The 27,800-nt window shown below is 50.0% G+C and overlaps 3 protein-coding genes across 4 annotated transcripts; 1 reads left to right on the forward strand and 2 right to left on the reverse strand.

Moving 5' to 3' along the window:
- Positions 1-2,420: 2,420 nt before the first annotated feature.
- LOC105480936 (HIG1 hypoxia inducible domain family member 2A) lies at positions 2,421-3,344 on the reverse strand. The gene is made up of 2 exons (XM_011740138.3): positions 3,191-3,344; positions 2,421-2,835 (listed from the first exon to the last, which is right to left on the reverse strand). The coding sequence occupies exons 1-2, from the start codon at positions 3,342-3,344 to the stop codon at positions 2,669-2,671; spliced, it is 321 nt and encodes a 106-aa protein (XP_011738440.2). The 3' UTR covers positions 2,421-2,668.
- A 243-nt stretch (positions 3,345-3,587) lies between these two features.
- On the forward strand, positions 3,588-8,197 carry LOC105480937 (NOP16 nucleolar protein). The gene is made up of 5 exons (XM_011740139.3): positions 3,588-3,726; positions 3,816-3,924; positions 5,216-5,285; positions 6,779-6,885; positions 7,755-8,197. The coding sequence occupies exons 1-5, from the start codon at positions 3,620-3,622 to the stop codon at positions 7,896-7,898; spliced, it is 537 nt and encodes a 178-aa protein (XP_011738441.2). The 5' UTR covers positions 3,588-3,619; the 3' UTR covers positions 7,899-8,197.
- Positions 8,198-10,358: 2,161 nt separating this feature from the next.
- LOC105480935 (ARF like GTPase 10) lies at positions 10,359-26,877 on the reverse strand. Of its 2 annotated transcripts, XM_011740137.3 has the most exons (4): positions 26,620-26,877; positions 25,817-26,018; positions 23,523-23,698; positions 20,578-20,900 (listed from the first exon to the last, which is right to left on the reverse strand). In XM_011740137.3, the coding sequence occupies exons 1-4, from the start codon at positions 26,800-26,802 to the stop codon at positions 20,727-20,729; spliced, it is 735 nt and encodes a 244-aa protein (XP_011738439.1). In that variant the 5' UTR covers positions 26,803-26,877; the 3' UTR covers positions 20,578-20,726. The 2 variants fall into 2 exon arrangements, with proteins under 2 accessions (XP_011738438.1, XP_011738439.1); XM_011740136.2 differs by lacking the exon at positions 23,523-23,698 and having other exon boundaries at positions 10,359-20,900.
- Positions 26,878-27,800: the final 923 nt, after the last annotated feature.

Below are 27,800 nucleotides of genomic sequence, written 5' to 3' on the forward strand. Positions count from 1 at the left end.
GAAGTGGTTTGTAGTGGGAGGGAAAAGCAAGACAGAGGTTCCTAGTGGTAGCTTCCTTCTAAGCCTGGGGAAGAGCCCTGAAGACCCAGGAGACTCCCTTCCTCGGGGTTGGCTGGGACCCTCTGGATGTGGAGGGTCCACTGCCCTGTGTGTTTCGCTTCCTCCTTCAGCTGGGCCCATCTGTGGATTCGGGATAAACAACCAGTGACCACCTTCTTCCCCTTCAGCAGAGTTTGCAAACAGGACGCTTATGACCTGCATGATGTTTAAAAAGATTTGAGTAATTGCCAGTAAATATTAGCTTCCTAGGGCTTCTATAAGAAGGTACATGAACTAGCTGGCTTAGAACAGAAGTTTATCGTCTCATAGTTCTTGAGGCCAGAAATCTGAAATCAAGCTGTGGCAGAGCCATGCTCCCTCTGAAGGAGCTGGGGAAGGGTCTGTTCCACCTGCTTCTGGCTTCTGGTAGCCTCAGGCATCCCTTAGCTGGCAGATGCATCACTGCAATCCTGCCCCCATCAGATGGCTGTTTGCACATTGCCTTATAGGTATGTCTGTCTTTGTAGCCAAATTGTCCTTTTTTTTTTTTTTTCTTACCAAACAGGGTCTCGCTTTGTCACTGAGGCTGGAGTGCAGTGGCACAATCTTGGCTCACTGCAGCCTCAACTTCCTTGGGTCCGGTGATCCTTCCACCTCAGCCTCTCAGGTAGCTGGGACTACAGGCATGTGCCACCACATTCGGCTAATCTTTGCATTTTTAGTAGAGATGGGGCTTTGCCATGTCATCCAGGCTGGGCTCCAACTCCTGGGCTCAAGCAATTTACCCACTTTGGTCTCCCAAAGTGCCGGGATTACAGGGATGAGCCACAGCACCCAGCTTAAGGTCACATTCTAACGAACTAAAAGGACTTCAACATTTTTGGAGGGGGACACCATGACACCAACACTTACAGTGGTCATCCTCTTTAAAAGTGTCACAGTCCTCACCACTCCATGTCCTTGTCTTGTATCTGGAGGCCAAGAGTCACCACAGTGCACTGCTCTACGCCTATCATCTCTGGCTCAAAGCTGACAGGACATGGTGGAGGCGAGACACTTAGCTGGCCCTAGTACAGCCCTCCACGCTGAGATCTAGACTCTTGGGGGGTTCAGGAAGGGGCATGTCTTCACTCCTTTTCCTTCTGCCAGCTTGAAGCTGGTGTTGAAAACAGCAGAATCACACACAGGAAGAGCGTTTGAGGAGAGCTGACCACAGACCAGGAACGCCTGTTGGAGACTTTCCATGAAGGAGGAACTCACAGGCCACCTGTCCTCCAGAGTTTGCTCAGGTCCTCAGCCTCCTCTTCCAGAACCCTTGAACATTACGTACACAAATCGCTGGAGAGCTTTGGGACTGTGTTCTTCCCACTGTGCCAGACTGCTTCTCAGCCTGTTTCCTCTTCTATACTGTGTCAAGAACCAGATGGTCTACGCTGGGCATGGTGGCTCACGTCTGTAATCCCAGCAGTTTGGGAGGCCGAGGCAGGTGGATTACCTGAGGTCAGGAGTATTCTTCTAAAAATTAGCCGGACATGGTGGCACACACCTGTAATACCAGCTACTTGGAAGGCTGAGGCAGGAGAATTGCTTGAGCCTGAAGGTTGCAGTGAGCAGAGATTGTGCCGCTGCACTCCAGCCTGGCTGACAGACTGAGACTCTGTCTCAAAAAAAAAACAAAAACAAAAACACAACCAGATGGTCTAGATCAGTGGAGCCCTGTAGACTCTCAGGAGGTGGGAGCAGGATGAGGAGCTGATGGCGGAGTGGAGGGCAGAACCCTCTGTCCCTGACCTCACTATGGGAGGCCTCATCTGAAGGAAGGTAGTCCTACTGACAGTGTGAAAACCTGCTGGGTAGATCAGCATTTTTCAAATGGCATTACTCTAGGCCCACTGAACTAGAATCTCAAGGAGTGACCTTGAGATTCTTTTTTTTTTTTGAGATGGAGTTTTGCTCTTATTGTCCAGGCTGGAGTGCAATGGCGGGATCTCAGCTCACCGCAACCTCCGCCTCCTGGGTTCAAGTGATTCTCCTGCCTCAGCCTCACGAGTAGCTGGGATTACAGGCATGCACCACCACGCCCAGCTAATTTTGTATTTTTAGTAGAGATAGGGTTTCTCCATGTTGGTCAGGCTGGTCTTGAACTCTTGACTTCAGGTTATCCGCTCGCTTCAGCCTCCCAAAGTGCTGGGATTACAGGCGTGAGCCACCGCGTCGGGCCAAATCTCTGCTTTCAAAGTGCCCTGGGTGGCTGTTACTAGGAAAGTTCGGGAATAACTAGACTACACGATTTCTAAGCACCACACCAGTCTAAAGTCTGTTTCCTCCAAAATCAAAGACCAAAAACCATGGGGATGATACTGAATTCACCATACTACAAGTGGATTTTTAGAGTTTATTAAGCAGGGGAGTGGAGGGGAGATGTGGCACAAATAGAAGTATGTAACATTCAAACAACAGAATCTAGGATTTCTGAAAAACTTTCAGTTACGGTTACACAAAGGGTCACTTCCTCCCCCAACGACACATGGGCCTCTCGAGAGGAGGGAGTAAGTCCCATGGTAGGACCAGTGGTTGCTCCTGGGTTTTGGAATCATTTCTGCGGAGCTTTCAAGGCCAGACCTTGGGCTCAGGGTCGAGATTTCATAGCGGTGACAGCTAGACCCAGCAAGAGGGCTGTGACCGTGAAACCCTGGGCGGCGATCCGGGTGCGCATCATGAGCTGAGAGCGCCGGCTGTCGCCCCGGTGGAAGGAGTAGACGCCGTAGGTGAGGGCGGCCACTGTGGCCAGGCAACCTGAGGAGGGGACAAAGCAACTGGGAAACAGCAGGTCGGGCCCCGCAGGTCATTCTCCGCTTTAGATCTAGCTTCCCCAAAGCCAAGATCTCTGGATCACAGCGGAGGTAGGGCGGAGAGGGTAGGTCGAGGTGAGGTCCTCCTAGCCACAGAGTCCTCCCAATCCTAGGCCCCAAATCCCGCCCCCAAACCCGCTGCTCCCGCTCCAATCAGTTTCTCCCCTCACCGCCCCGCCCCCTCGTTACTTCTCTGGTTCGCTCTCATTCCGCTCCCCGCTAGCGCTGTGTCCTCCTCTACTTCCTTCCCTCCGACATCACTCTCCTCTCCTTGCGCAGTTCCTACAGCACCCACTTACCTATGGGTACCACCGGGTTCTCGCGGGTCTTGCGAAGGAACTTTTCCTTGAAAGTCTCTGGATCCCTGTAAACAGTGGGGCTAAGCCCCTCAATGACTGGAGGCTTCGATGGTTCAAAGGGAACCTCCGGAACCACAGGGCCGGGAGTCGCCATGTCCGGGCCACAGCAGCATGAGAAATTAGGGACTCCGAGCTCTGCCTCCCGGTAAAGGTCACGAAAGGGGCGGGGAAACGAATAGATTGAGCGTTGTACGCAGGCGCAGGTGCTCGTTGCATCCTGGGAGTCGTATGCTCAGAACGGTAGCGCTACGAAAGGACTACATTTCCCCAAATGCCCGCAAAGCCTTGTGCACGCCTTCCGGAAGGAGTTTGTTACACGAGGTCTGAGAGTGAGACGCACTTTGAGCTGCTGGTGCCTTGGTCAGCGCGATGCCCAAGGCCAAGGGCAAAACCCGGAGGCAGAAGTTTGGTTACAATGTCAACCGAAAGCGTCTGAACCGGAATGCTCGACGGAAGGCAGCGCCGCGGATCGAATGGTGAGGAGGCTGGGGTTCCGGGTGGCGGTGGGCCTCGGCCGGGAGGGTCCGCGAGATGACGGATCCGCGATGTCTCCCTTTGCCCGTAGCTCCCACATCCGACATGCCTGGGACCACGCTAAATCGGTGCGGCAGAACCTGGCCGAGATGGGGTTGGCTGTGGACCCCAACAGGGCGGTGCCCCTCCGTAAGAGAAAGGTACTGACATGGCAGGGTCTCGGTCCTTGTCTTCTTTACTCTCCCCTGCCATACTGACCTAGGTTTCAGAACTTGGTACTGCCCATACCTTCCCTCAGGCCCTTCCCGAGTTTTCGACCTCGCCACAGTTGGAACGCTCAACTGACGGTGATCACGGGTCTCTTTACTACCTTCATCACACTCCCTCCCCTGCACACATTCCCCACACCCTCTCTACTCGGTCTTTTTTCTCTGAAATTAACCCATTGGCATCTCAACGGTATTTTCCTTAATGTATCTTTTTCTACCCTTAACTTTCCTAATTAGTACTGCGTAAGAGTTGGAGATCTCTACACCTTTTCTTTGTTGCTCTATCATCCTTGGTCTGAGGCTTCCCTAGGCTTCCCTGACTGCAGTCTGCTCCCCGGGTTCAAGCGATGTCCCACCTCAGCGTCCCAAGTAGCTGGGGTTACAAGCGTGTGCCACCACACCCGGCTAATTTTTGTCTTTTTAGTAGAGACAGGGTTTCGCCATGTTGGCCAGGCTGGGCCTCGAGTGATCCACCTGGCCCCCTGGAGGCTTCAACTATTAAAAGAATCTAGATTCCCAAAAGAAAAGCAAGCAATTCATCTTTCTCTGCCTATCTATAAAATGGGTATAACACTCCTTGCCTTAGGGATTATCTAACCCGTGTGGCTGTAGCCTCACATTTATTCAAGAAATGGCAGTGCCATTTTTCCTCTGGCATGAAAGAATAAAAACAAACTTGCCTAAGGCAATGGGACAAATGCATTCAGCAAGCCCATTCATTAGGTTAACTACTTATTGAGAACATGTCACATCCTAAGCACCCTGGGGATTTAGTAGAGAACAAAACACAAAGTTCTTGTCACCAAGGTTATGTTGGGGGTAAAAGGCACGGACGGATTACTTGAGGCCAGGAGTTTGAGACTGGCCTGGCCAACATGGCAAAAACCCATCTGTACTAAAAACATGAAATTTAGCTGGGCATGGTGCACGATTGTAATCCCAGCTACTTGCGAGGCTGAGGCAGGAGATCACTTGAACCCGGGGGGAGGTTGCAGTCAACCAAGATCGCAACACTGCATTGGAATCTGGGCAACAGAGTGAGACTCTGTCTCAAAAAGAGAGAGAAAAAAAGCCTCCAGGGCATTAGTTTTCATTGTTACCTACTTCTACCTGACCTTGGGCAGGGATTCTTATGGGTTAGCAGTTGTGTTGGGATAAGCAGGAGTCTATAACTTTCCCTCATCAAAGATCCTTCTGGTCTCAAGGACTCTGTTCTCTGCAGGTGAAGGCCATGGAGGTGGACATGGAGGAGAGGCCTAAGGAGCTTGTGCGGAAGCCCTATGTGCTGAATGGTGGGTTTGGTCCGTATATTCCTTTAGGTCACTGTCCTGCACTGTGGGAAACTGGGAAGGGCCCTAAGATGTTCTCATTTTGCAGATGGAGAAACCAAGTTTCAGAGGGAAGAAATGAGCTGGTTCAAAGTTCACAGAGTTAGGACTGTGTCCTGGCTGGGTCATTTTTCATTGTACTGACTAAACCCTGACCTTACTGTGTGAACTAAGGTCAGAGATGTTCAGGGGGGATGTAGCTAGGTGCCTGGGAGAATAGAAGAGAAACTAGTAAATCTCAGGCATGTGTATGGCTTACCATGAATTTAAGGATGAACTGATTTTTAGGGATTCCACCATCTCAATAAATGTTTCCAATGACAAAATCGATTTTACATATATTAAGGCTATAGAGAGTGAGTGCTAAAACGAGAAGAGTAAACCCTACAGGAAAGTGGGAATGCTCTAGAATTCTTCATTCATCCTTCCCCTTACCTGTCAGGGTGTTTAAGCAGCTCCCCTAAAGATAAAGGATTTGAATGGCCAGACATTTGATACAGAATTCCTTGAGTTCCTGTCTTTATCTCAGTGGTTCTCATGAGAATTACTGCACAGGATTGTATAAACAAAGCCATGTGCACTTACTGTAGTCAAAGAGAAATATTTTTAAAAATTTTAAATTGTGGTTAAAAAGTACATAAAAGTCACGATCCTAACCATTTTTGAGTGTACTGTTCAGTCAAATATACTCACTTTGTTGTGCAATAGGTCCATATAACCTTTCATTTTGCAAAACTCAAACTATACCCATTAAACAACTCCCCGTCTTCCCCTACCTCCAACCCCTGGCGACCATGTCAAAGATAATTTTATATACAATAGGACCTAGCCCCTGGATATTATTTGCCTACTTCCTTTCTCTGAGGTAGCTCTTTCTCTCAGATGAGAAATGGAGTAGGATTTTCCTGCCTATTTTAAAAATGAAGCCATTAGTTGGCTCCACATCCTGGCTTTTTCTCTCCCATGGAGCACTAGTAAGGTGCCAGGGCCCAGCTTCAGGCCCCAGACCCGGAAGCTCTAGATCTCACGTATTTAGACCGTCTGATTTCATGTGTTGAAATAATACATCAAGAGCTTATTTGAGAGGCTTATATCTGGAAGGGAGCCCTGTCCTGTAGCAGGTATGTGCCTTCATCTCTGTCCTGAGACCTGCCACTAAGTAGAGGTTATTAGTTTGTTACCTTCCTTGTAAATCCACCCGAGGCCCGGAGAGAAGTGACTTCCCTTTCCAAAAGTTGCCATACTGGTAGATGATTGGGTCATAGGAGACAGAGTCTGGGATCCAAGGGGCTGAAGAAGGTTCCAGCAGTGAATTGGGGAATGGGGAGGCAAAGACCCCCAGGTGGTTGGTGTGGTGGGTCTTGTGGCTTGGGAGTGGGTGAAGGGGTGACTGGACAGCTCAAAGAGCACAGAAAGCAAAGCCTCATTCCCTATTTCCCCGCTTCTCATCATTCCAGACCTGGAGGCAGAAGCCAGCCTTCCAGAAAAGAAAGGAAATACTCTGTCTCGGGACCTCATTGACTACGTACGCCACATGGTGGAGAACCACGGGGAGGACTACAAGGTGAGCCGGCTGAGGCCACGTGGGCTGGCTGGGAAGGTGCCCTGGACCATTCGCAGCTTGATCTGCTTGCGCAGCACCTGTTTTCTGAAACTGAGTGCAAAGAAAGGGAGGAAAAAGACACTCTAGGAAATGGATCCTACTGACAGGGACCTAACTCGAACGAATGCTTAAGGCAAGGATAGACTGAGTGGCCTTGGTTCCTGTCTCACTCACAGATAAATGTTTTGCTTGCATATGGTGTTTTTTGGTGTGTTTTTGTTTTTGAGACAGAATTTCACTCTGTCACCCAGGCTGGAAGTCTATTTTTGGCTTCCTTAACAGTGGAAAGATCCGGCTACAAACAATGGACCCTTGGGCCCAGGTGCGATTAGTTGGCTATGATGCGTCATGAGCTCCTCAGCTGGCCCCAGCTCCTCCCTGGCCCACTGGACTCTCAGGCCTTCCTGAGAAGGCCTGAGACAGTCTTTTTTTGAGACAGAGTCTCACTCTGTCACCCAGGGTGGAGTGCAGTGGTGTGATCATGGCTCACCACAGCCTCAAACTCCCAGGCTGAAACAGTCCTCCTGCCTCAGCCTCCCAAGTAGCTGGGCCCACAGGATGGTTAATTTATTGTTTTTGGAGAGACAGGGTCTCACTATGTTGCCCAGGGTGGCCTGGAACTCCTGGGCTCAAGAGATCCTCCCACCTCGGTCTCCCAGAGTGTTGGGAGTACAGGCGTGAGCCACTGTGCCTGGTGCACCACAGCCTTTGAGGTTAGGATTCTGGACCTCAGGGGTAGATAGCAAGTGGCTTGCTTAATTCAGGATGAGCTAAAATTTCAGCCTTTGCCTGTCTAGCCCTCTCTTAAAGTAGCCCTTCTCCTTTCTTAGGCCATGGCCCGTGATGAGAAGAATTACTATCAAGATACTCCAAAACAGATTCGGAATAAGATCAACGTCTATAAACGCTTTTACCCAGCAGAGTGGCAAGACTTCCTTGATTCTCTGCAGAAGAGTAAGATGGAGGTTGAGTGACTGTTTTACATCACAGCCGCCCCAGGCTGAGGCGTGCCCCGGACCAGTGAAGCTGGAGTCAGGGTGTAAGGCAAGGAGGGCTGTGTGGCCCCAGAGGTGCTGGCCAGGTCCCATGGAATCAGAAGGTTACACACTCACACGCACACACACACACACTCCCCGCTCTGGGGAAGGAACTGTTCTCAGAGGCTCCAATTTATATTCGTCTGGGGGTTCATGGAAAAGCCAGAACCTGCTGTTTTCAGGGTAGGTGGTTTTTATATATAGTGTGTACATAATAAAACAAAGGTATTTTACTTCTCTGATGATTTTGTATTTTCTGCTGTCAGCCAAACCCTGGGACTGCCCCAGCGAAAAGCACCTCTACCGGGGCTGAGAGGCCATCCCGCCTTCAGCAAGTGCTACATTCACATGCTCTTCTAGGCACGGCCCCGGCCTCCTCCTGACTGCTGTCTGCCCGTTTCCCACATGGCAGTTCCTCTCACCTCTACAGAAGCTCGCCAGGAACCCTGGGCTGCTTGGAAGGGGCCTGCCTTGCCCACACTAGTCCCACCCCTAGGCTGGGGGCTGGTGGGGCCTCGCCTGAGGCCAGCTGTGGCTTTACTGGTGGAGGGTAAGGAGCTCGGGGGGTAAGGAGCTCCGCCGGACTCTTTGAGTGAGCTGCCCTCTGAGTGACCTGCCTCCTCTGCTTTTCTTTGCATTGCTTATGTTGGCCTTGGTCCGAAGTGAATCCGAGGCCCCCAGCCTGGCTTCTGGGACTGGTGGACTGCTGAATCCTACTCGGTTGTATGCCAAGCACTGGGCTACACATGGCATGGCCATCCTTCAGGGCCAGGCTTGCCTGATTTGGTGGCATGAGGTGATGTCCACAATGTAGCAGGATCGCAAGCAGGGTATGGAGTGGGCACTGGGCATTTTCTTAAGTCCTGCTACTTGATCCCCAACTATTAGTCATACAAAAACCTCATTCCCAGGGTTTCTCAGAGTCACCTATCAGCTGTCTCTTGTCACTCATTGTTCTCAAAAAGGAGGGCCTGCTTTTTTTCCATGGATCATTTCATGTGAAATCTTGTATGATGCATGGTTTTATCCTCATCTTACAGGTAAGGAAACAGGCTACAAGGTGTCAAGGTGGGGTTTGAAGTCTGTCCAACAACTAAGCCTAGGCTTTCTGCTTGCTCTCTTCCCCTTTAAGGACCCCGAAGGCTGCCCATCGGTCCCACACCATCAAGTCAGGCTGGGACAGCCCCAGAAGCCCCCTTACTGGAGTCAGCCGTAGCCTCCAGCAATGACTGGCCCTGGGAAGCACGCAGCGGTGTTTAGTCCGCAACGGTGTTTAGTCCGCAGCGGAGCTCCTGAGGGCCTATTTGGCCCCATCTCATGTCCTCCACAGGATTCCAAATTCAGGCCTTTGGCTGGGGTGGCCCCTTAACGTGTATCTTTATGCAGTTGAGGAAAGAACTTTAAGAAGCCTTCCCTGGCCGGGCGCGGTGGCTCAAGCCTGTAATCCCAGCACTTTGGGAGGCCGAGACGGGCGGATCACAAGGTCAGGAGATCGAGACCATCCTGGCTAACACGGCGAAACCCCGTCTCTACTAAAAAAACACAAAAAATTAGCCGGGCGAGGTGGCGGCGCCTGTGGTCCCAGCTAATCGGGAGGCTGAGGCAGGAGAATGGCGGGAACCCGGGAGGCGGAGCTTGCAGTGAGCCGAGATCTGGTCATTGCACTCCAGCCTGGGCGACAGAGCGAGACTCCGTCTCAAAAAAAAAAAAAAAAAAAAAAAAAAGAAGCCTTCCCTACCACTATCCCCCACCCCCAGGCCATGTGAGTGTCTTGTAGGTTTTCTGAGACAAGATCTTGATCTTGTATCCCAGGCCAGAGTACAATGACATGATCATGGCCCACTGCAGAAGCAGCCTCAACCTCCCAGGCCCAAGTGGTCCTCCCTCCTCCGCCCATCCCAGGAAGCCATCTCTGGTGGCCTCTCTTCAGAGGGATGGTAATAGGTCAGAGAATGGAAAATCGGAAGCCACCGCTTCATCTGAGTTACTGAGGAACAAAAGCCCCCAGTGCCAGGTGAGTGACCAGACACAGGTTCAACAGGTAAGTGTCGTGAAGACTTCCCTTCTATGTGAGGAGTGGACGCTCTGCATGGTCGGCACCACCCACTCCCTCAGGTCCACAGCCTTCCCTCCAGCCATCTCTGTTGGAACATGAGAGCTGCCCAAACATTTAACTCTGTTCCCAAGCTCAGCTAGGTTGGCAGCTGTTGGGTTTAGGCAGTGGGGGGAACACAGTATCACCCAGGCTAGATCATGAGCAGCTCAGGGTAACTGGACTGGTTCCCAAGAGCAGGTGATTGTGGCTCCTGAATCACAAAGTCATATTCAGAAGCAGCTGGGTAAGGGCACCACACAGCCAGTTAGGTGAGGTTCTTAAGGCCTGTTCACCCACTTTGCCCAGTCTATGTGTGGTGGAAACCAAAGCAGGTGAGGACTGTGCCTGGGGAACAGGCCAGCAGCCCCACCAGAGGAGCGCAGCTGCTGACCACCAAGCCACAGGCTGTAGGACACTTACATTCTGTACCAGTATCACAGAGCGGTGCCACTCCGGACCTTCAGTGCCCTCAGTGTGCTGCTGGGAGTGGTCTTGATAAAAGCAGCTCAAGTAGACATAAAGAAACTTTATTCTTCAAGGTCACCTCCCACAACTGGGGACTTTAAAAATGGTACTATATAAAGAGATTCATTAGACAGATACAGATCTTAATTAGGTAAAATGGGACCCCCTCAACAATTAAACTGGTTCCAAAGGTGACCTCTGTTAAACTGCATTAAGTCTGGCCTAAAGCTGCCTCTGTACATAGTGAATTATAACCTAACTTAATGTGTAAACGCCCTGCAACCTAATCTAAGAGTCTACTCTTGTAACAAGTAGCCAAATCTCAGCCAACCATAGGCTGAAGGCTGCCAAAACATGTCCAAAGAAGGGAAACGCCAGACTGCAGCCAATCAGGCTATCTCTGTATGTCATTTCCATTCCTTTGCCTATAAATATAGCCTGCACACATTCTGAACCATCGCTTTTGGTCCTGAGTGCTACCCGGTTCATGAACCCTCTTCTGCTCAATTAAGCTGTTAAAGTTAACTTGTCTATAAAATTTTTCTTTTAACAAATTGGTGTCAGAAGTAGGATCCGAAGTAGAACTTCAGTGACCTCCAGGAGCACTGAGTGACCACACAAAAAGGTATCTGCCAGGGCCCATCGTGCCCACTGATCTCTCACAGCAACTAGAGGCCATAGTGAGTTCTGGGATTCTGAGCTCCACAAATTTGTGTTTTGAGCTCTCCAAGTTTATCTGAGCAATTTTTACTGGACTGGGTCCTGGATTAGACTCAATCCCATAATAAACTGGATGGATCCAGTTAGAGGCATTGGGTAGGTTATCCTTTTGATAATGGTCTTGTTTCAATCCAAGGAGTCTGGGACTCCACCTTCTGGAACTCCATCTAATTTTATATATAAGAATTATGAGGCTGGGTGTGGTGGCTGACGCCTGGAATCCCAGCACTTTGGGAGGTCAAGGCAGGAAGATCTCTTGAGCTCACAAGTTTGAGACCAGCCCGGGCAACATGGCAAAACCCCATCTCTACAAAAAATACAGAAGTTAGTTGGGCATGGTGGTGTATGCCTATAGTCCCAGCTACTCGGGAGGCTGAGGTGGCAAGATCTCTTGTGCCCGGGAGGCACAGGTTGCAGTAAGCCAAGATCACGCCACTGCATTCCAGCCTGGGCGACAAAAGCAACACTGTCAAAAAACAAAACAAGTCCGGGCGTGGTGGCTCACACTTGTAATCCCAACACTTTGGGAGGCCGAGGTGGGAGATCACCTCACCTGCCTGGCCAATGTGGCCAAACCCCTCCCTACTAAAAATACAAACATTAGCTGGGCGTGGTAGTGCACACCTGTGAGCGCAGCTACTCAGGAGGCTGAGGCAGGAGAATTGCTTGAACCTGGGAGGCGGAGGGTGCAGTAAGCTGAGATTGCACCACAGCACTCCAGCCTGGGTGGTGACAGAGTAAGGCTCTGTCTCAAAAAAAAAAAAAAAAAAAAAAAATCCCCAAGATTATGGACCCAGACCTTGTTTTTAGAAAACCAGGCTAACCTTACTAGAAACAACTTAGAATTAAAATGGCCACAATGAGGAAACTTTAAATAAAACTGTTTATTTGTGGGACACATTAGAAAGGATCAAAAACTCCACAAAAACAATGGGATGCATTTTAAATTGGTCTCTGCAGAGGCACCCAAAAGACTATACAAATCTAAAATTGCCTAAAAGATTCTTTACAAAATGCAAATGAAAGTCTCATGCAGCACACTAACCCCGACTGCTCCTTCTCTTTCTCTTCTTTACCTTGATGCTCTGAGTATAGTAACCCTTTTGCGAAGTCACCTTTTCTCCTTGAGGCTAATGAAAGAGGGGAAGTTGGATAAATGCCTTGCAAAGTGAGACTCTCTAGTCAACCGGCCCTGCCTGCTGTAACCACTTTTACTCCATTGTCTAAAGCTGAGCTTAGAGCCATCATAAAGACTTAACTAATCCAAGAGAAAATACTCAAAAATGTACTGGGAAACTGAGAATCCTCATAGGAGCTTATGATCCAGGCCTCTAATCTTTACCAGTTTATTCACATGATACTGGGACCTGGTGAAGCTCGAAGATTGACATTGACGGCAGGAGTAGAATGGAAACAGCCTGAGGATATTAAAGACCACTCCAAAACCCCAAGAGGAGGGCCAAAAGGAACTAGAAGAATTGCCGAAAATCTTTTAAATTCAATCCCTAAGACTTTTCCACAAAAAAATTGGTCAATCACATAATCTTGTGGGCAAAAGATGAACCAGTTTCAGATTATAGAGCTCATTTAGAAACACTACTTGTGAAACCTGCAGAGACAGAAATGACATTAACTGCTCTATTTAAAAAGGACTTCATTCAGAACTTCACAGTCTAATTAAGAAATATAAACCAGGATGGAAAGCCACAGATATGGTTGCTCTAGGATTTCCAGATTACACTGAACCCTTCACCTTGTTTGTTCATAAACACAACAATCAGGCATTAGGAGTTCTTACTCAAGAACATAGTTGGCCCAGCACTTTGGGAGGCCGAGGCGGGTGATCACCTGAGGTCAGGAGTTCGAGACCAGCCTAACCAACATGGTGAAACCCCGTCGCTACTAAATACAAAAAATTAGCCAGGTGTGGTGGCACACGCCTGTAATCCCAGCTACTTGGGAGGCTTATGCAGGAGAATCGCTTGAACCTGGGAGGCGGAGATTGCAGCTAGCCGAGATTGCACCGTTGCACTCCAGCCTGGGCAAGAAGAGCAAAACTCCATCTCAAAAAAATAAACAAACACATGAAAAAGAACATAGTTGGGAAAGCACAGGCCCATCACGTATTATGGCCTGCAATCAGACCCCATAGCTAAGGCATGTCCTAATTGCTTAAAGGCAGTGGCAGCAACACCAGATTGGTAAAGGGTTCATCTGACCTGGTTTTAGGGAATGAACTTTTTTTTTGCAAGTTCCACGTGCTGTGGAAAGTCTATTAAATTCCAGTCAAACCCAGCATTTTTCAGCAAGTAGACTAACATCATTTGAAATTACTCTTTGGCAAGATATGTCATTACAACCCAAAATGAGTTAATAAAAAGCAGACTCTTCCCAGTTTTTCTCTCACTTGAGCTTGTCATATAGCTCAGTAAATGCTTATGTACAGAGCAGATATGCCTTTGGAGTAGTCCACAATTTTGGCGTGTTATGGCAACAAAGAGGGGTTCTCACTTCTAGTGGAGGCCCCATTAAAAACAGACTCAAGTGGATGAACTTGCTACTATCCTGTTGCCATCACAAATTGCTCTAAGTTCCAAGCTATCTTGAGTAAAGGAGAAAAATAAATAACAAATTCTTGCAAGATTGAAGCCCATACATGGAAAGCTGAACCTGAATATCAAGGGACTGCCTTGGCAGATTTTCATGCTAAATCAGATAGTGCTGAAACAGTTAGGATGTGCAACTGGAATGAACGCCACTAGATTGATGATCTTTTTGACGACCCATCTAACAGTGCCATGCACCTGATCTGGAAAGCCAAAATTGTTGTCTGACAGACATAAACATAATGTTACGTGTGAACTCACGGAGAGCCTAGATGGCCCCCTGGTCCTTCCTGAGCCCTTGAAACTTCCATTGTTAAAAGCTTTGCACTCAGCCAGGCATGGTGGCTCATCCCTATAATCCCAGCACTTTGGGAAGCTGAGCTGGACAGACGGCTTGAGCCCAGGAGTTCAAGACCAGCCTGGGCAAGAGGGTAAAACCCTCTCTACAAAAATTACAAAATTTAGCTGGGGATGGTGGCGCACACCGGTAGTCCCAGCTACTCAGGAGACTGAGGTGGGAGGACTGTTGATCCCTGGAGGTGGAGGTTGTAGTGAACCACGATTGCACCACTGCATTCCAGCCTAGGTGACAGAGCGAGATCCTGTCTCAAAACGAAAAAACCTTCTGCACCTCACAATTCCTCATGAAATGAGCAAAATGATCCAAATTATAAAAAATATTGATAGTGTGACTCCTCTAAAATGCTAAAATGGGTTATAACCAATATTTGGTTTGTCAAACCCATAATCCTGGGAAGATAATAAAAACTCCAAGCGGTTTATTTCCACCGCCACCTGATGGACCACTGGAACGTTTACAGACGGCCCTCATTCAACTGCCGCCCTCGATTAAGTATCAGTATGTTCTCGTAATAGCTGGCACGTGTTCTGGTTGGACAGAAGCCTTCCCGTGTAGGAGAGCTGGTGCTGTGACATGACAGCAGCTAAGGAGTTATAAGAAAATATGTTTCCTTTATGGGGCATCTCTGGAAAAATCTCCAGTGACAGAGGAACTTACTTTATTGGACAAACTATGAAGCAGCTAAATAAAGTGTTAGAAACACAGTGGCACTACCATCATCCCTTTTACCCTCAGTCTTCTGGAAAGGCCAAAAGGACACACAATATTTTAAAACTAAAACTGGCAAAATTAACTGAATTGATTGGATTATCTTGACCAAAGGTACTACCACTGGCTTCGAATTTCATTTTTATTTTTCTGATCTCTGAAGAAGAAAGTCAACCATCGCCTTTGGTCCGCGGATCAGATCCACAACAGACAGATTGACCCCCATGAAATAGTTACTAGAAAGCCTGTGCTCCTAACAGAACTTCACGTAGTTCCTCCTCTCCTAAATGCTCATATGACTAAATACGACAAAGCTATAACGCATTATGTCACACTGTATTTTGACAAAATAAACTTTCTGTGGCCCACAGAGGACCATCAAACCCTTCACAATCTGTAACCTGAGACTGGGTCTTCTGGAGATGGTATCAGAGAAAAAGTGCCCTTAAACCTCACAGAAAGAGGCGATACCAAGTTCTTCTATTTCCCACAGCGTGGCAAAACTTCAGGGCTTCGAACCGTGGGTCCACATCTCACAGCTCAAAAGGGCCTCTCCAGACTCCTGGAGCTACACACCTGTTGGAGACTTGAAGGTAAAGCTACCCAGGGCAGTTTTCCCCCAGAAGCAGATGGCATCCTAGACACGAACAGCTTTCCCGAGATTGTGGATGAAGACTTCACTGCAATCACAAAAATCTTATCTTTTTCCCTCTATTTCCTACTTTCTGCCCCCAAATCCTTTCCCTTTCTTTATAGGAAAATCCATGGGACCATAATCTGGGGCTGGCTTTAGCAAAAGCTAATGCTCTAGCAAGAAACTAGAGTAACTGCTGGGTCTGAGTTAATGTCAAAATCAGGAAACGATTCCATTAATGGAATGCCAGAGATTCCATTAATCTCTCCATGTTCCCAATGAGTCACCCCGAAACCCCAAACCCCAAACTCCAAAGGAAGAGTAGAATGCTAACCTTTTTTTTTTTTTTTTTTTTTTTTTGAGACAGAGTTTCACTCTGTCTCCCAGGCTGGAGTGCAGTGGTACGATCTGGGCTCACTGCAACCTCCGCCTCCCGGGTTTAAGAGATTCTCCTGCCTCAGCCTCCCGAGTAGCTGGGATTACAGCGTGTCCCACCACGCCCGGCTAATTTTTTGTATTTTTTAGTAGAGACGGGGTTTCACCATGTTAACCAGGATGGTCTCAATCTCCTGACGTCGTAATCCGCCTGCCTCGGCCTTCCAAAGTGCTGGGATTACAGGCGTGAGCCACCGCGCCCGGCAGCTAACCTTGATATTCTATAACACCACTACTTCCTTCCCTACGCTCACTGGAAGTGGTACCCTGACCTTTTCAATTAATAACTAGTAAGTGCCAATATGGAAAACCTGTCCAGGTAATGCCTATGCAAGGAATACTGCCTACACCTATGCCTTCAGGCGTCACATATTCAGGACCTGGGAACTATCTATGTGGCTCCAAGCGACTGCTTATATAATGTCACTGGGTTGAATCCAGTAGGGTCCCTTCGCCCTGGCTGTGGTTATGCACCCTTACAGCATGCTATAAAGGGACCACATAAAATCAAGTTCCCCACTGGAGCTTGTTTAGGAGCTGTGCAGACTTATGGTGGAACGTAAGGGACCCCTGCTCAAATGCTACCAGGTGGCCCCCACTTTCCAGCTTCAGAGGGTACCTATTAGGTCTGTGGATAATTTGCTTACTCTGTCCTGACTTCAGATCTTGCTCTTTCGCCTGATTCACACTCGCCTTGCAAACAGCTTTCCCTGAAAGGCCCCATAATCAGAGGTCAAAGACTAAAATGAATACCGGCCTTGAGACAGATGATGAGTAAGTTTCCACCGAGCAGATGTTCCAGTGGGGTTCCTGGGACTCACTTTCCATGGCAGTGGGGTGCCAACTGTATGGAAATTAAAGTTAATGCTACATTGAACAACATTTTGTAGCATGGAGATTCACACGGGGAGAAGCCACAGATGGATGAATGGAGGCCATCTGGGTTCAACAAAAACACTTAATGGAACGTCATGCAGCTTTAGACGCCCTTTGCCCAGCTAGAAGCTTGTGTGTGGTGCTGAACAAAACCGAACGCTGTGCTTATCTTTCCCGATTCTACTGCTATGGAGAGCTTAAAAAGGCGGTGGTGGCTGCCGCTGCTGTAGGTACTGCCACTAAACACATCAAGGATGTTTCTCAGGGAAAAGGAACACATGATGTGCTTGCAGGAACAGCTAGTGGTCGGTTTGCAGGCATCCTGAATAGTAGACAGCAAGCTCAGCCGCTAAGGTTTTCTAATCTTTATCTTTAGTGGGTATCCCAATCACCATGACTTTTGTTCCCAAGCTAACTGAAAAATCAAAAACTTTAAAATTAAGTGACTTCGGCCGGGCGCGGTGGCTCAAGCCTGTAATCCCAGCACTTTGGGAGGCCGAGGCGGGTGGATCACGAGGTCAGGAGATCGAGACCATCCTGGCTAACATGATGAAACCCCGTCTCTACTAAAAATACAAAAAAAAACTAGCCGGGCGTGGTGGCGGGTGCCTGTAGTCCCAGCTACTCAGAGGCTGAGGCGGGAGAATGGCGTGAACCCGGGAGGTGGAGCTTGCAGTGAGCCGAAATCGCGCCACTGCACTCCAGCCTGGGCGACAGAGTGAGACTCCGTCTCAAAAAAAAAATAAAATAAAATAAAATTAAGTGACTTCATAGTGAACTATGTCTTTAATTGCCGTTATACCCTGAACAGGCTATGAGCCACAGAGCTTGAATGCTGTTGAACTATTTTTTATCGTTGCGACTGTGACCTTGGGTTGTTTGATTCCGATCAGTTTGGTTTGTAGAGACTCATATTTAGGAATGCATTCCAGTTTCTTGGTATTATGCCCCTAATAGCCATCCTAAGGTCCTCACTGATGTGTTGTAGTCGTAAATCCACCAGTGCAGTCATCCTTTGTACCTCAAATGGTCTCATTAAGGTTAGAGGAACAAAAACCTGAAGACATAAAGAATCCTCTAACTGATTTAACATTGTAAACTGTGAGTTCCATAATGAGGTCAAATAGTGACAAGGCAGTGTCAGTGCCTGGGATTTTGGTCAGTCTCTCAAAATTAAGGGACTGAGCAAAATGGGGGACATTGTGAAGCTGAATTAAGTCTGGCCTAAAGCTGCCTCTGTACACAGTGAATTATAACTTAAAGTGTAAACAACTCATCACCTAACCTAAAAGTATGTTCTTCTAACATGTAGCTGAATTTTAGCCAATCACAGCAGCCAAACCTTCAGTCAATCATCAGCTGAAGGCTGCTAAAACATGTTCAAATAAGACAAATACCAGACTGCAGCCAATCAGGCAATCTGAGTTATTTTCGTTTTTCTGGCTATAAATGTAGCCTACACACACTGTGGGGCTGAGCATCTGAACTGCTTTTGGTGCTAAGTACTACCCAGTTCATGAATCTTTTTTCTGCTCGAAACCAGAACATAGTTTTAAACTCTGTTAAAGTTGTCTAAGGTTTTTTTTGTTAACACCTTCAAGCACTGAAGAACAAGGAGTTCATAGAACAAAGGAGAAAAGTCTCTTACCCTTCCAATGACAAAATGAAAAGCTGCCAGCAAAGTTTCAAAGGCTACTCTAAAACCCAAGTCCTTCCTTACAATTTTACATAGGAGCACATAAACCACTTCTTACTGCAGAAAGTGAACCAGCACTTTAAAGAACAGTGATTCTTTACATGGCGCTCAAGGGCACAGCAGCCACTATTCCAAAGATCGCACTCGCTTCTGGACTTCAGAATTTCCCACCCTCCTTGCGGCCTGTTGAACTGTTTTTATCACAGTTCCTCTTCTTGCACTGGTCACAGTGTGGAACTGAGGCATGCTGGGTAAATGTCAAATGAAATGAAGGCACACAATCTCTATTCTCAACTAGACAGCAAATTGAGGTGCACAGCTCCTCTTAAAAAAAAAAAAAAAGCCGGGCGCGGTGGCTCAAGCCTGTAATCCCAGCACTTTGGGAGGCCGAGACGGGTGGATCACGAGGTCAGGAGATCGAGACCATCCTGGCTAACACGGTGAAACCCCGTCTCTACTAAAAAATACAAAAAACTAGCCGGGCGTGGTGGTGGGCGCCTGTAGTCCCAGCTACTAGGGAGGCTGAGGCAGGAGAATGGCGTGAACCCGGGAGGCGGAGCTTGCAGTGAGCTGAGATCCGGCCACTGCACTCCAGCCTGGGCGGCAGAGCGAGACTCCATCTCAAAAAAAAAAAAAAAAAAAAAAAAAAAATCCCTTTGTGGTTGTTGATTTAGTGGTCCCTAACAGACAACAGGCTCCTCTTTGCCTGTACTAACAATAAATGTCAGTACAGAGCCAGTCCTTACACTGGGCTGATCGCCAAGCACTGGAGAACCATGGAGTGTGCACTGACGAGAAATCCAGAAACTCAGTCCAACTCGCCTTTCACTGGGGAAAAATTGGGCCTGGAAAGGCTGAGTGATGTACCCAAGGCCACCCCGTTGGCTGGTCTGCTATTCCTGTCCTTAGGATCACATAATACAATTTTTTTCCATCTTTTTACCTAGATTCACATAAGGGAAATCCTCTCCCAGAGCCATTTCTTATCTACCCAGAAGGAATTTGCACCCTTTCAACATCCTGGGCCAAGTGGTGGAGTTTCAGTTCACGTGAATCCATGTAAAGTACTATGACATCGAAGACAGCCTCAAAGCCTGGTGGGAGGAGGAACCTACAGCGTTGTCTCCATTGACATCTGTATGTCATCTCATTGTCAGTCATGATTCCAGCTATTTTCCTAAGTTCCAAATTTTCTATCACTATCATCTGGGGTTTTGATAACAGCACCTAGAAACAGAGCCTAGAACTCTGGCCTGTTCCTCTTATAAATTAATAAACTGCAGTTCTGAGGTCAACACCTAGCTCCAGTTGACTGTCATCCCAGGGACACAGGCTCCTTCCTTCCCCTGACTTATGTAAACATGGGCATTGGCACAGTTAGTACAAGAGCAGCAGCTTGTCTCCAGATTAGAGGGAAAAAAACCCAGCCTTCACTTTTTCTGTTTGGTGGGTGAATATGTTATTCTGTAGTCAAAAGAGGCTGGCAGGCCAGGCCTGGGCTCAGGGAAAAGCAGGGAGGTCTTCAGAAAGCTCCTTGCTAGGATTGCCAGGTTCATCCTAGCACTTCGTACTCCCATGGCTGGGAAAGGCATCTCCGAATTGGGAAACCACCTCCCTTTAAAAATAATGGCCCTGGGGCCAGAGAGGCAGAGATTGCACAAGGCCACAAGTCATTTAGGTGGAGCTGGGGCTGTACAATGCAGGACTGGGAACAAAGGCTTGCTGTGTTACCACTCAGAAGCTGCCCACGTGACAAAGGCATGATGTCACCAGGAGGGAACAGTCTAGACTGGGAGAGACCTTGAGGCTCTAGGAGCATTTCTGACACCTACACTGGTTCCTCAGCTACCGGGACCCGCAGCGGAGAACTGAGCCCACTGAGCATCTCACTGTACAGGTAAGAGAAGGGAAAGCTGGATCCACATTCCAGCCTGGAATGAGCTAGACACCCTCTGTCTCACCCACCTCCCTGCTCCGGCTTCACGGCCACCTCACCAGGAAAGCTTCTGCATGGTTCTCGGCCTTGCCCAGGCCCTGCTCTTGAGGGGGAAAGGAGGGCAGAAGAGAAATGCTGCCATGTGGCTCTTGCCCCAGGCCCAGTCTGGCAATGAAGCAGCAGCAGTACAACTGTGGTCTTGACAGGCAGGTGGCGAGCAGGAGAGCTCCAGCCTAGGAGAGAAGCTCCAAGAGCAGTTTCCAGATGTGAACAGTGCCAGGCTCTTCGAAGCTGGGTCCCGCAGGGGCAATGCTGGCTGCCAAGAGGAAAACCTCCCGCTGGCTGTCGACAGCCTGGAGGCCCAGCTCCCGCTGCAGCTCCACCATACTCATGGCCTCGCTGAGGTCCTGGGTGAGACAGAGAAGTCAGAACACAGCTGGCAGCATTTCGTAACACACTCACACCCTTGTCATTCATGAAATACACTGTTCTTAGGCTATCCCTGGGAATATGAGGCCCCAAGTTCCCAGAATTAGCCTCTGGACCCCTTGATCTACCTCAATACTCTCTCTCTCACCCTGGGCTCACCTTTGTACCAACCTCTTTTCATTGCATTACCACAGTCACTGTGGTAAAAAACAGAGCACTTTCTTTTTTTGTTTTGAGACGGAGTTTTGCTCTGTCACCCAGGCTGGGCTGCAGTGGCGCGATCTTGGCTCACTGCAACTTCTACCTCCTGTGGTGGAATCCTGAAGCGATTCTCCTGCTTCAGCCTCCCCAGTAGCTGGGACTACAGGCGTGAGCCACCATGCCTGGCTAATTTTTGTATTTTTAGTAGAGACAGGGTTTCGCCATGTTGGCCAGGCTGGTCTCGAACTCCTGACCTTAGGTGATCCACCCGCCTCAGCCTCCCAAAGTGCTGGGATTACAGGCGTGAGCCACCACGCCCAGCCAGAAACAGAGCACTTTCTATGTGTCAAGCGTTGTAGACAGGCCCTTATATACCTAGCTTAATTTTCACAGTCCACACTTAATTGATGAGAAAATTAGCTCAGGGAGCTGAAATCATTGAGCTAAGGTAACAGTGATAAGTGGCAGAGCCAGGTTCCAACTCAGGTTGGTTTGACAACCAAGTTTCTTAAACTCAGTCATGGAGAGATGATACAGTAGGGTCACTCCCAGACAAGACCTCTAGAAACTAGCTGGAGGAAAACAAGAGACCACTACACAGCATGGCTGGCGATGGACACTGTAATTTCAGCCCTGGCCCAAGAATGAAATGATTCTTCCTGGAGCAATTCAGAGACTGCTGGGACCTTAGATGTTGTCTCCTACAGGTTCAAAACTGCTATAAATTAGTTTATAAATAGAATATGATGTGATTCCTGGTCCAAACTGGGGCAGTGTAAGGCTCAGAGCAGGCACTATTAATAGTCATATATGGGGACTGTCTTGGACAGAAAAGGACATACAGTCACCCTATTTAGAAATAATTGTCAAATGTTTCCTAACAGGTTGGGGAATCTGAGGTCAAAGACATACAGCCTCTCTCCACATCAAGTTGGAAATGGGTCCCACAGCTCTCAGAGGCACCTGAGTTTAGGCCACAGGAAATATGATCAGACTCTGTACTCTGGCAGTTTCACCTGATATTGTGACCCAAGGTCTGTGATACTGAGGGTTCCTGGGCCTAAGGTAACTCTCTGGCACCGATGAGAAGTGCAGCATACTGGTTTAGAGGAAGAACTTGGAAGAATATCTGAGTTCAGGTAGGCTTTGCCACATACCAGCTGCAACTCCAGGTATTTAGTGCTAGCAGCAGGGCCCATCACGGGGTTTTTGGAGGGCTGAAGTGAGGTCATGATTGTCAGGTGCTTACCACATGTATGGCACACTGTAAGCACACAATAAATGTTAGCTATTATTATTTAACCTCTTCTACCTCTCATCAGTTACCAGCTTCAGCTCTCTGATCTAGAGCCAGAATTTGCAAGGGAATAGCAGAGTGGAAAAGGTACAGCTTTAGAGTTAGACGTTCTCAATTCCACTATTCTTTTTTTTTTTGAGATAGGGTCTCGCTGCGTCACCCAGGCTGGAGTGTGATCACAGCTCACTGCAGCCTCGACCTCCCGGGTTCAAGTGATCTTTCTGCCTCAGCCTCCAAAGTAGCTGGGACTATAGGCAGGCACCACCACATCCAGTTAATTTTTTGCATTTTTTTGTAGAGACAGAGTTTCGCCATGTTGCCCAGGCTGGTCTCGAACTCCTGGAAACAAACGATCCACATTCCTCGGCCTCAAAATGTTGGGGGTAGAGGTTTCAGCCACCACGCCTGGACCAATTCTATTACTCTCAAGATGTACAGCCTTGGAAAGATTACAAAACGTCTCTCATCTATAAAATGGAATAGCATTCTATACTTTATAGGCTGAACAGAAGCATAAGAAGAAATGTTATTCAAAACCGTACCGGAGGCCAGACACAGTGGCTCACGCCTATAATTCCAGCACTTTGGGAAGCTGAGGTGGGCGCATCACTTGAGGTCAGGAGTTCAAGACCAGCCTGGCCAACATGGCAAAACTCTGCCTCTACTAAAAATACAAAAGTTGGCTGGGTGTGGTGGCACATGTCTGTAATCCCAGCTACTCAGAATGCTGAGGCACAAGAATTGCTTGAACCCGGGAGGTGGAGGTTGCAGTGAGCCGAGATCACACCACTGCATTCCAGCCTGGGCAACAGAACAAGACTCTGCCTCAAAACAAAAACAAAAACAAAAACAAAACACCATGCCTGGCATGTAGGAGGCACTTAATAATTATTCTTCTCATCTCTCCAGGGTGCGAGATGATAGGGAGGCAAAGAGGAAGGAAGACAGAAGCAGGGATCAGGACAGGGCACAGGTAGAAGAGGTAGGGGCAGCATCTCAGCCAACCTCTCTAGGCCATGGGCCCAGGCAGCGCTCCTTGCCCCTGCCCAAGCATCTCTAAGTGGACATCCCCTGGACTGAGCTGCCCTCCCACAGCCCTCACCTGCTTGTTGGCCACCACCACGACAGGCAGGTCAGGGTCCTTGTCCAGCAGCTTGTGCAGCTCCTGTCGGGCCCAGGGCAGTCGCAGTCGGTCAGCTGAGTCCACCACAAACACCAGCACATCCACCTCATTCACAAACTCCTTCCAGTAGAAGCGCAGGTTCTGGCTGCCACCAACTGAGGAGAGGCCAGGGGCCAGCTCAGAGCGTCCAGGGCCCTGGCTCACTGCCCACAGCTCCCACCCCACCCTAATCCTAGCTTGGTGAGCTTCCACCGGCCAGGGGCAAGGGGCAGTTTCGGCAGCTACTCACACGGGATTCAGCTCTACCTCTGACAGGTGGGTCTCCTGGAGCAAGTCCCTAGCTTTAAACACCAGTCTCCTCCCTGAACTTTCCTAACAGGGTGCAGTAAAACCCACAGGTACCATGTGCAATGTACCTTTCACAGGACTGACACATAGGTGCTCAGTAAATGGGACTCTTCAGCTCTCCCCCCTGGGCTATCTTGCTTTGCCTCTTGCTAATTCTTAGATTTCTCCGACAGGTTCGAAACTGTCAGTGATGGCTGTGATAGGAGCCAGGAGTCCTATTGTCTAGAAAACTCAGGACCCCCTGCCCTGCCTATATACAATCATTCTCCATTCAGTTTCCCCATCCCCTTCTTTTCCCTCGGAAATGTCATACTCCATCCTACGAACACATGGTTGCCAACACAGTCCCCCAGCCTGGGTCACCTTTCTGTTCCTCTGTGCTCCTCTGCACTAGTCCCATTGGTCACCCCGCACCCTAGTGTTTCTGGCTATGCTTCTGACACTTGTGGATTCTAAGCTGTGAGAGTCAGAGACACTTACCTCTGGATCCCCACAAAGCCCTCAGCACAATGCCCGGCACATAGCAGGCACTCAACAAGTATTTACTGAGTGCTTGCTAGGTGCCAAGCACTGATCTGGGTGCTGGGGATACAGAGGTGAGCAAGGCAGGCAGGGGCCCTGCACCAAGGAGCTCCCTCCCTAACTGGGAAGCACATGTCAGTGACATCAACACATTTCAGAAAGGAAAGAAATAAAACAGAAAAAAGGGAAAGTGGCTGAGGTGGAACAGGGGTTGGCCCTGGATTGGGTGGTCTGGGTAGGTCTCATCAAGGAAGTGGCATGTGAGCTGAGTGTGGGATGGTGAGAAGGAGCCAGCCACGGGAAGAGGCAGAGGAAAGCATTCCAGACAGAGGGGAGAGCAAGCTGGAAGTGTCTGCAAAACAGAAAGAAGGCTGGGGTGCTGAGGCACTGCAAGAAGGAGAAACATGGCTGTGAGGCTAGCTGGGACGGGCCACATAGGGCCAAAAACACAGTGAGGGGGTAGGGAGATGCAAGAGTGACATGACCTGACATGGGCTTTCTGCAGCTGACACTAGGGACAGAAGGGGAAGCAGGAAGACCAAAGAGGAGGCTGTGGTGCTGAGAGGAAAGATGATACTAGATTGGGCCACACAGGCAATGGTGGAGGAGGGTGTGCCACTGCTCACTGCACTCCAGCCTGGGCAACAGAGACCCCGTCTCAAAAAAAAAAAAAGACTAGAAAGGTCGGGCGCGTTGGCTCACGCCTGCAGTCCCAGCACTTTGGGAGGTCGAAGGGGGCGGATCACTTAAGGTCAGGAGTTCAAGACTAGCCTGACTAATATGGTGAAACCCCGTCTCCTCTAAAAATACAAAAATTAGCCGGGCGTGGTGGCGGGCGCCTGTAATCCCAGCTGCTCGGGAGGCTGAGGCTGGAGAATCGCTTGAATCCGGGAGGCAGAAGTTGCAGTGAGCCGAGACTGCACCATTGCCCCTCCAGCCTGGGTGTCACAGTGAGACTCCATCTCAAAAAAAAAAAAAAAGAACACTTGAAAGGTGGGTGACCTTGGATTCATGATACTACTGCTGGAACTCATTTTTCTCTGGGGATAATTAGGGTAGTGACTGATTCTAGTTTTATGCAGTTGTTTAGGGGATTTTTCTTAAGCAATGCCTGTCAAGTGCTTGGCATATGAACCCTTAGCTGTTAGTATCACTGTGTTAGGCCTGTCGACTTTGGTAGGGGTGATGGGGCAGGCGGTGCAACTGGAGAGGCCCCATCACGAAGGGCCCTAAATGTCAGAGCACAAAGCGTGGACTGAATCCTGTGCCCCAGAGAGGGGTGGGAAGGATTCGTACACGGGAATGTGCTGCTTAGACATGCATTTTGGAAGCCCCCTTCCCTGCGAGAATCCAGGACAGGTCCAGTAGAGGAGACGGGGAGATGGGGTAGGGTGTCCGCTCACTTTCCAGCAGGTCCACCTCAAAGTCCTTGGTGGGCAGACGCACGGAGTTGAAGCCCCAGGTGGGGATGTGGCCTTCCAGCGGTGGCTTCCCCGACAGCACGCGCAGGAACGTGCTCTTGCCCGCGCCATCCAGCCCCAACACCAGCACCTCGCGCTGTTCCAGCTCCTCCAGCGCCGGCTCCTCGTCCTCCTCGTCCTCGGGCTGCGGGGAAGCGGAGGTAAGGCTGCGGCTGGCGGCCTCCCGGTGGACCTTTCCCGAGGGAAGACCAAGGCACCAGAGGGCTCAGGCCCGCCCTCCACCCGTCCTGGGACAGGCAGGCATGGTCTGGATGAGTGGGACGAACGCTGCCTTTGGAATCCTGAGTTCCAAACGCTTGGCGAACTCCTCACGCTCGCGCGCCCTGCTTCCTCCACCGGACTCGGAGTCCCAGCCGCAGACGGGAGGGGACGGGGTTTCTCCCGACATCTCCCGGGGCGGGGCGCACTGCGCAGGCGCCGGAGGGGCGCTAGCCGACCCAGCTGGGGCCCAGGATACTCCCGAGCCGCGCCCTCCAAACTCCGGCCCACGCTGGAACGCCCGAGCCCCGCGGCGTGCAGCGACGGCGCGGCTCTAGGGCGCCGTATACACCCAAACACGCCCACCCGTTCCTCGGTTCCCGGGCTCTGACCGGCCTGCGGCTGCCAAGCCCTCGACCCCCCGAGCTCCCGGCGCCAGCAGGGCCGTGGTCACACCCCTTGGCCACATGCGCGGAGTCGCAGCCCCAGCTTGCCCGCCCTTTCGCGAACCTAGGCCCGGCACTCACATCCCACTCGTCCCACTCGGGGAGGCGGGCGGCTTCCGCGCCCCACCAGGCCTCGCCGCGGTCCCAGCGCCGCTCCCGGCCGCGGCTGAAGTAGGTCTTCCAGAGGATGAAGAGCACCGAGCCCAGAACCGCCGCGGCGCCGCCCAGCGCCAGCACCAAGGGGCCCAGCGGCCGCGGCGCCATCGGGCTGGGCAAGGGGCCCAAGTTCGGGCTGCACAGGCCAAGCCCGCTCGCCCGCCGAAGATGGCCCCGCTGCGACTGCCGCGGCCGCGCCCACCCACCCAGCCCCAGTCCGGCACTACAAGCCCCACAATGCACCGCCGCTGTCACGGCTGGCCGCCCGGGACCGGCGGCGCGGGTTGGGGGCGCTGGCAGGCGCGCAGGGACCTCCGCTCCCCCTGCCAAGTGCGGGGTGTGGGGATGAGAGGCTGTGCCTGGGGAGGACGGGAGACGGCGGTGCTTGCTGGCAACCACCAGGGGTTAGCTCATGGCTTTTCTCGGTTACCCCTTACAACGATACCACGCAAAAGGGAAAACCGAGGCCCAGGAGTTAAGTAACCCGCCCAACGCCGCATCGTAGTGCTTCCGTGTGGCCTGCGTTCAAACCCAAGCGATCTGTCTCCTGGTCATCCCTCAAGACCTGGGGGAGGAAATTGAAGCAAGACCCCGGAGATCACACGGCTATGGGGTGGCAGAGGCAGGAATAGTGAAGGGGTGGCCTGCCCCTCCACACCTGTGGGTGTTTCTCATTAGGTGGAACCAGAGACTTGAGAAAAGAAATAAGACACAGAGACAAAGTATAGAGAAAGAAAAGCGGGGCCCCAGGCCGGCACTGGTCTCTGAGTTCCCTTAGTATTTATAGATAATTATCTTTACCATCTTAAAGATAAGGGAGTGGCAGGACAATAGGATCGTTTTTAGGGAGGAAATCAGCAGTAAGACATAAGAACAGGGATCTCTGTGACATGAATAAGTTTAAAGGAAAATCCTGTGCCTTGAGATAAACCTTTTAGCAGCATTGTTTCATCCTATCACATGGGGATAAACCTTGGACAATACCTAGCTTTTCTAGGAAGAAAGACACACCCTGCACGCCCCAAATCCATTAAACCTTGAGTTACCACAGCACATGTCTCTTGCAAGGACAAGGTTGGGGGTAGGGTCACAGATTAACAGCATCT

This window comes from Macaca nemestrina, chromosome 6 (genome assembly GCF_043159975.1).
Source record: "Macaca nemestrina isolate mMacNem1 chromosome 6, mMacNem.hap1, whole genome shotgun sequence".
In the NCBI taxonomy this organism is placed as follows: Eukaryota; Metazoa; Chordata; class Mammalia; order Primates; family Cercopithecidae; genus Macaca; species Macaca nemestrina.

What these genes read in the sequence shown, in the direction of transcription:
- LOC105480936 (XM_011740138.3), bottom strand. Translation starts at nt 3,344, where the DNA reads ATGGCGACTCCCGGCCCTGTGGTTCCGGAGGTTCCCTTTGAACCATCG. An exon ending in GAACCCGGTGGTACCCATAG is followed by an intron (nt 2,836 to 3,190) that starts GTAAGTGGGTGC and finishes TCCCCTCCTCAG; the next exon opens with GTTGCCTGGCCACAGTGGCC.
- LOC105480937 (XM_011740139.3), top strand. Translation starts at nt 3,620, where the DNA reads ATGCCCAAGGCCAAGGGCAAAACCCGGAGGCAGAAGTTTGGTTACAAT. An exon ending in GCAGCGCCGCGGATCGAATG is followed by an intron (nt 3,727 to 3,815) that starts GTGAGGAGGCTG and finishes CTTTGCCCGTAG; the next exon opens with CTCCCACATCCGACATGCCT. An exon ending in ACCACGGGGAGGACTACAAG is followed by an intron (nt 6,886 to 7,754) that starts GTGAGCCGGCTG and finishes CTCCTTTCTTAG; the next exon opens with GCCATGGCCCGTGATGAGAA.
- LOC105480935 (XM_011740136.2), bottom strand. Translation starts at nt 26,802, where the DNA reads ATGGCGCCGCGGCCGCTGGGCCCCTTGGTGCTGGCGCTGGGCGGCGCC. An exon ending in CCGAGTGGGACGAGTGGGAT is followed by an intron (nt 26,019 to 26,619) that starts GTGAGTGCCGGG and finishes GCTTCCCCGCAG; the next exon opens with CCCGAGGACGAGGAGGACGA. An exon ending in TGAGGTGGACCTGCTGGAAA is followed by an intron (nt 20,901 to 25,816) that starts GTGAGCGGACAC and finishes TGTCTCACCCAG; the next exon opens with GACCTCAGCGAGGCCATGAG.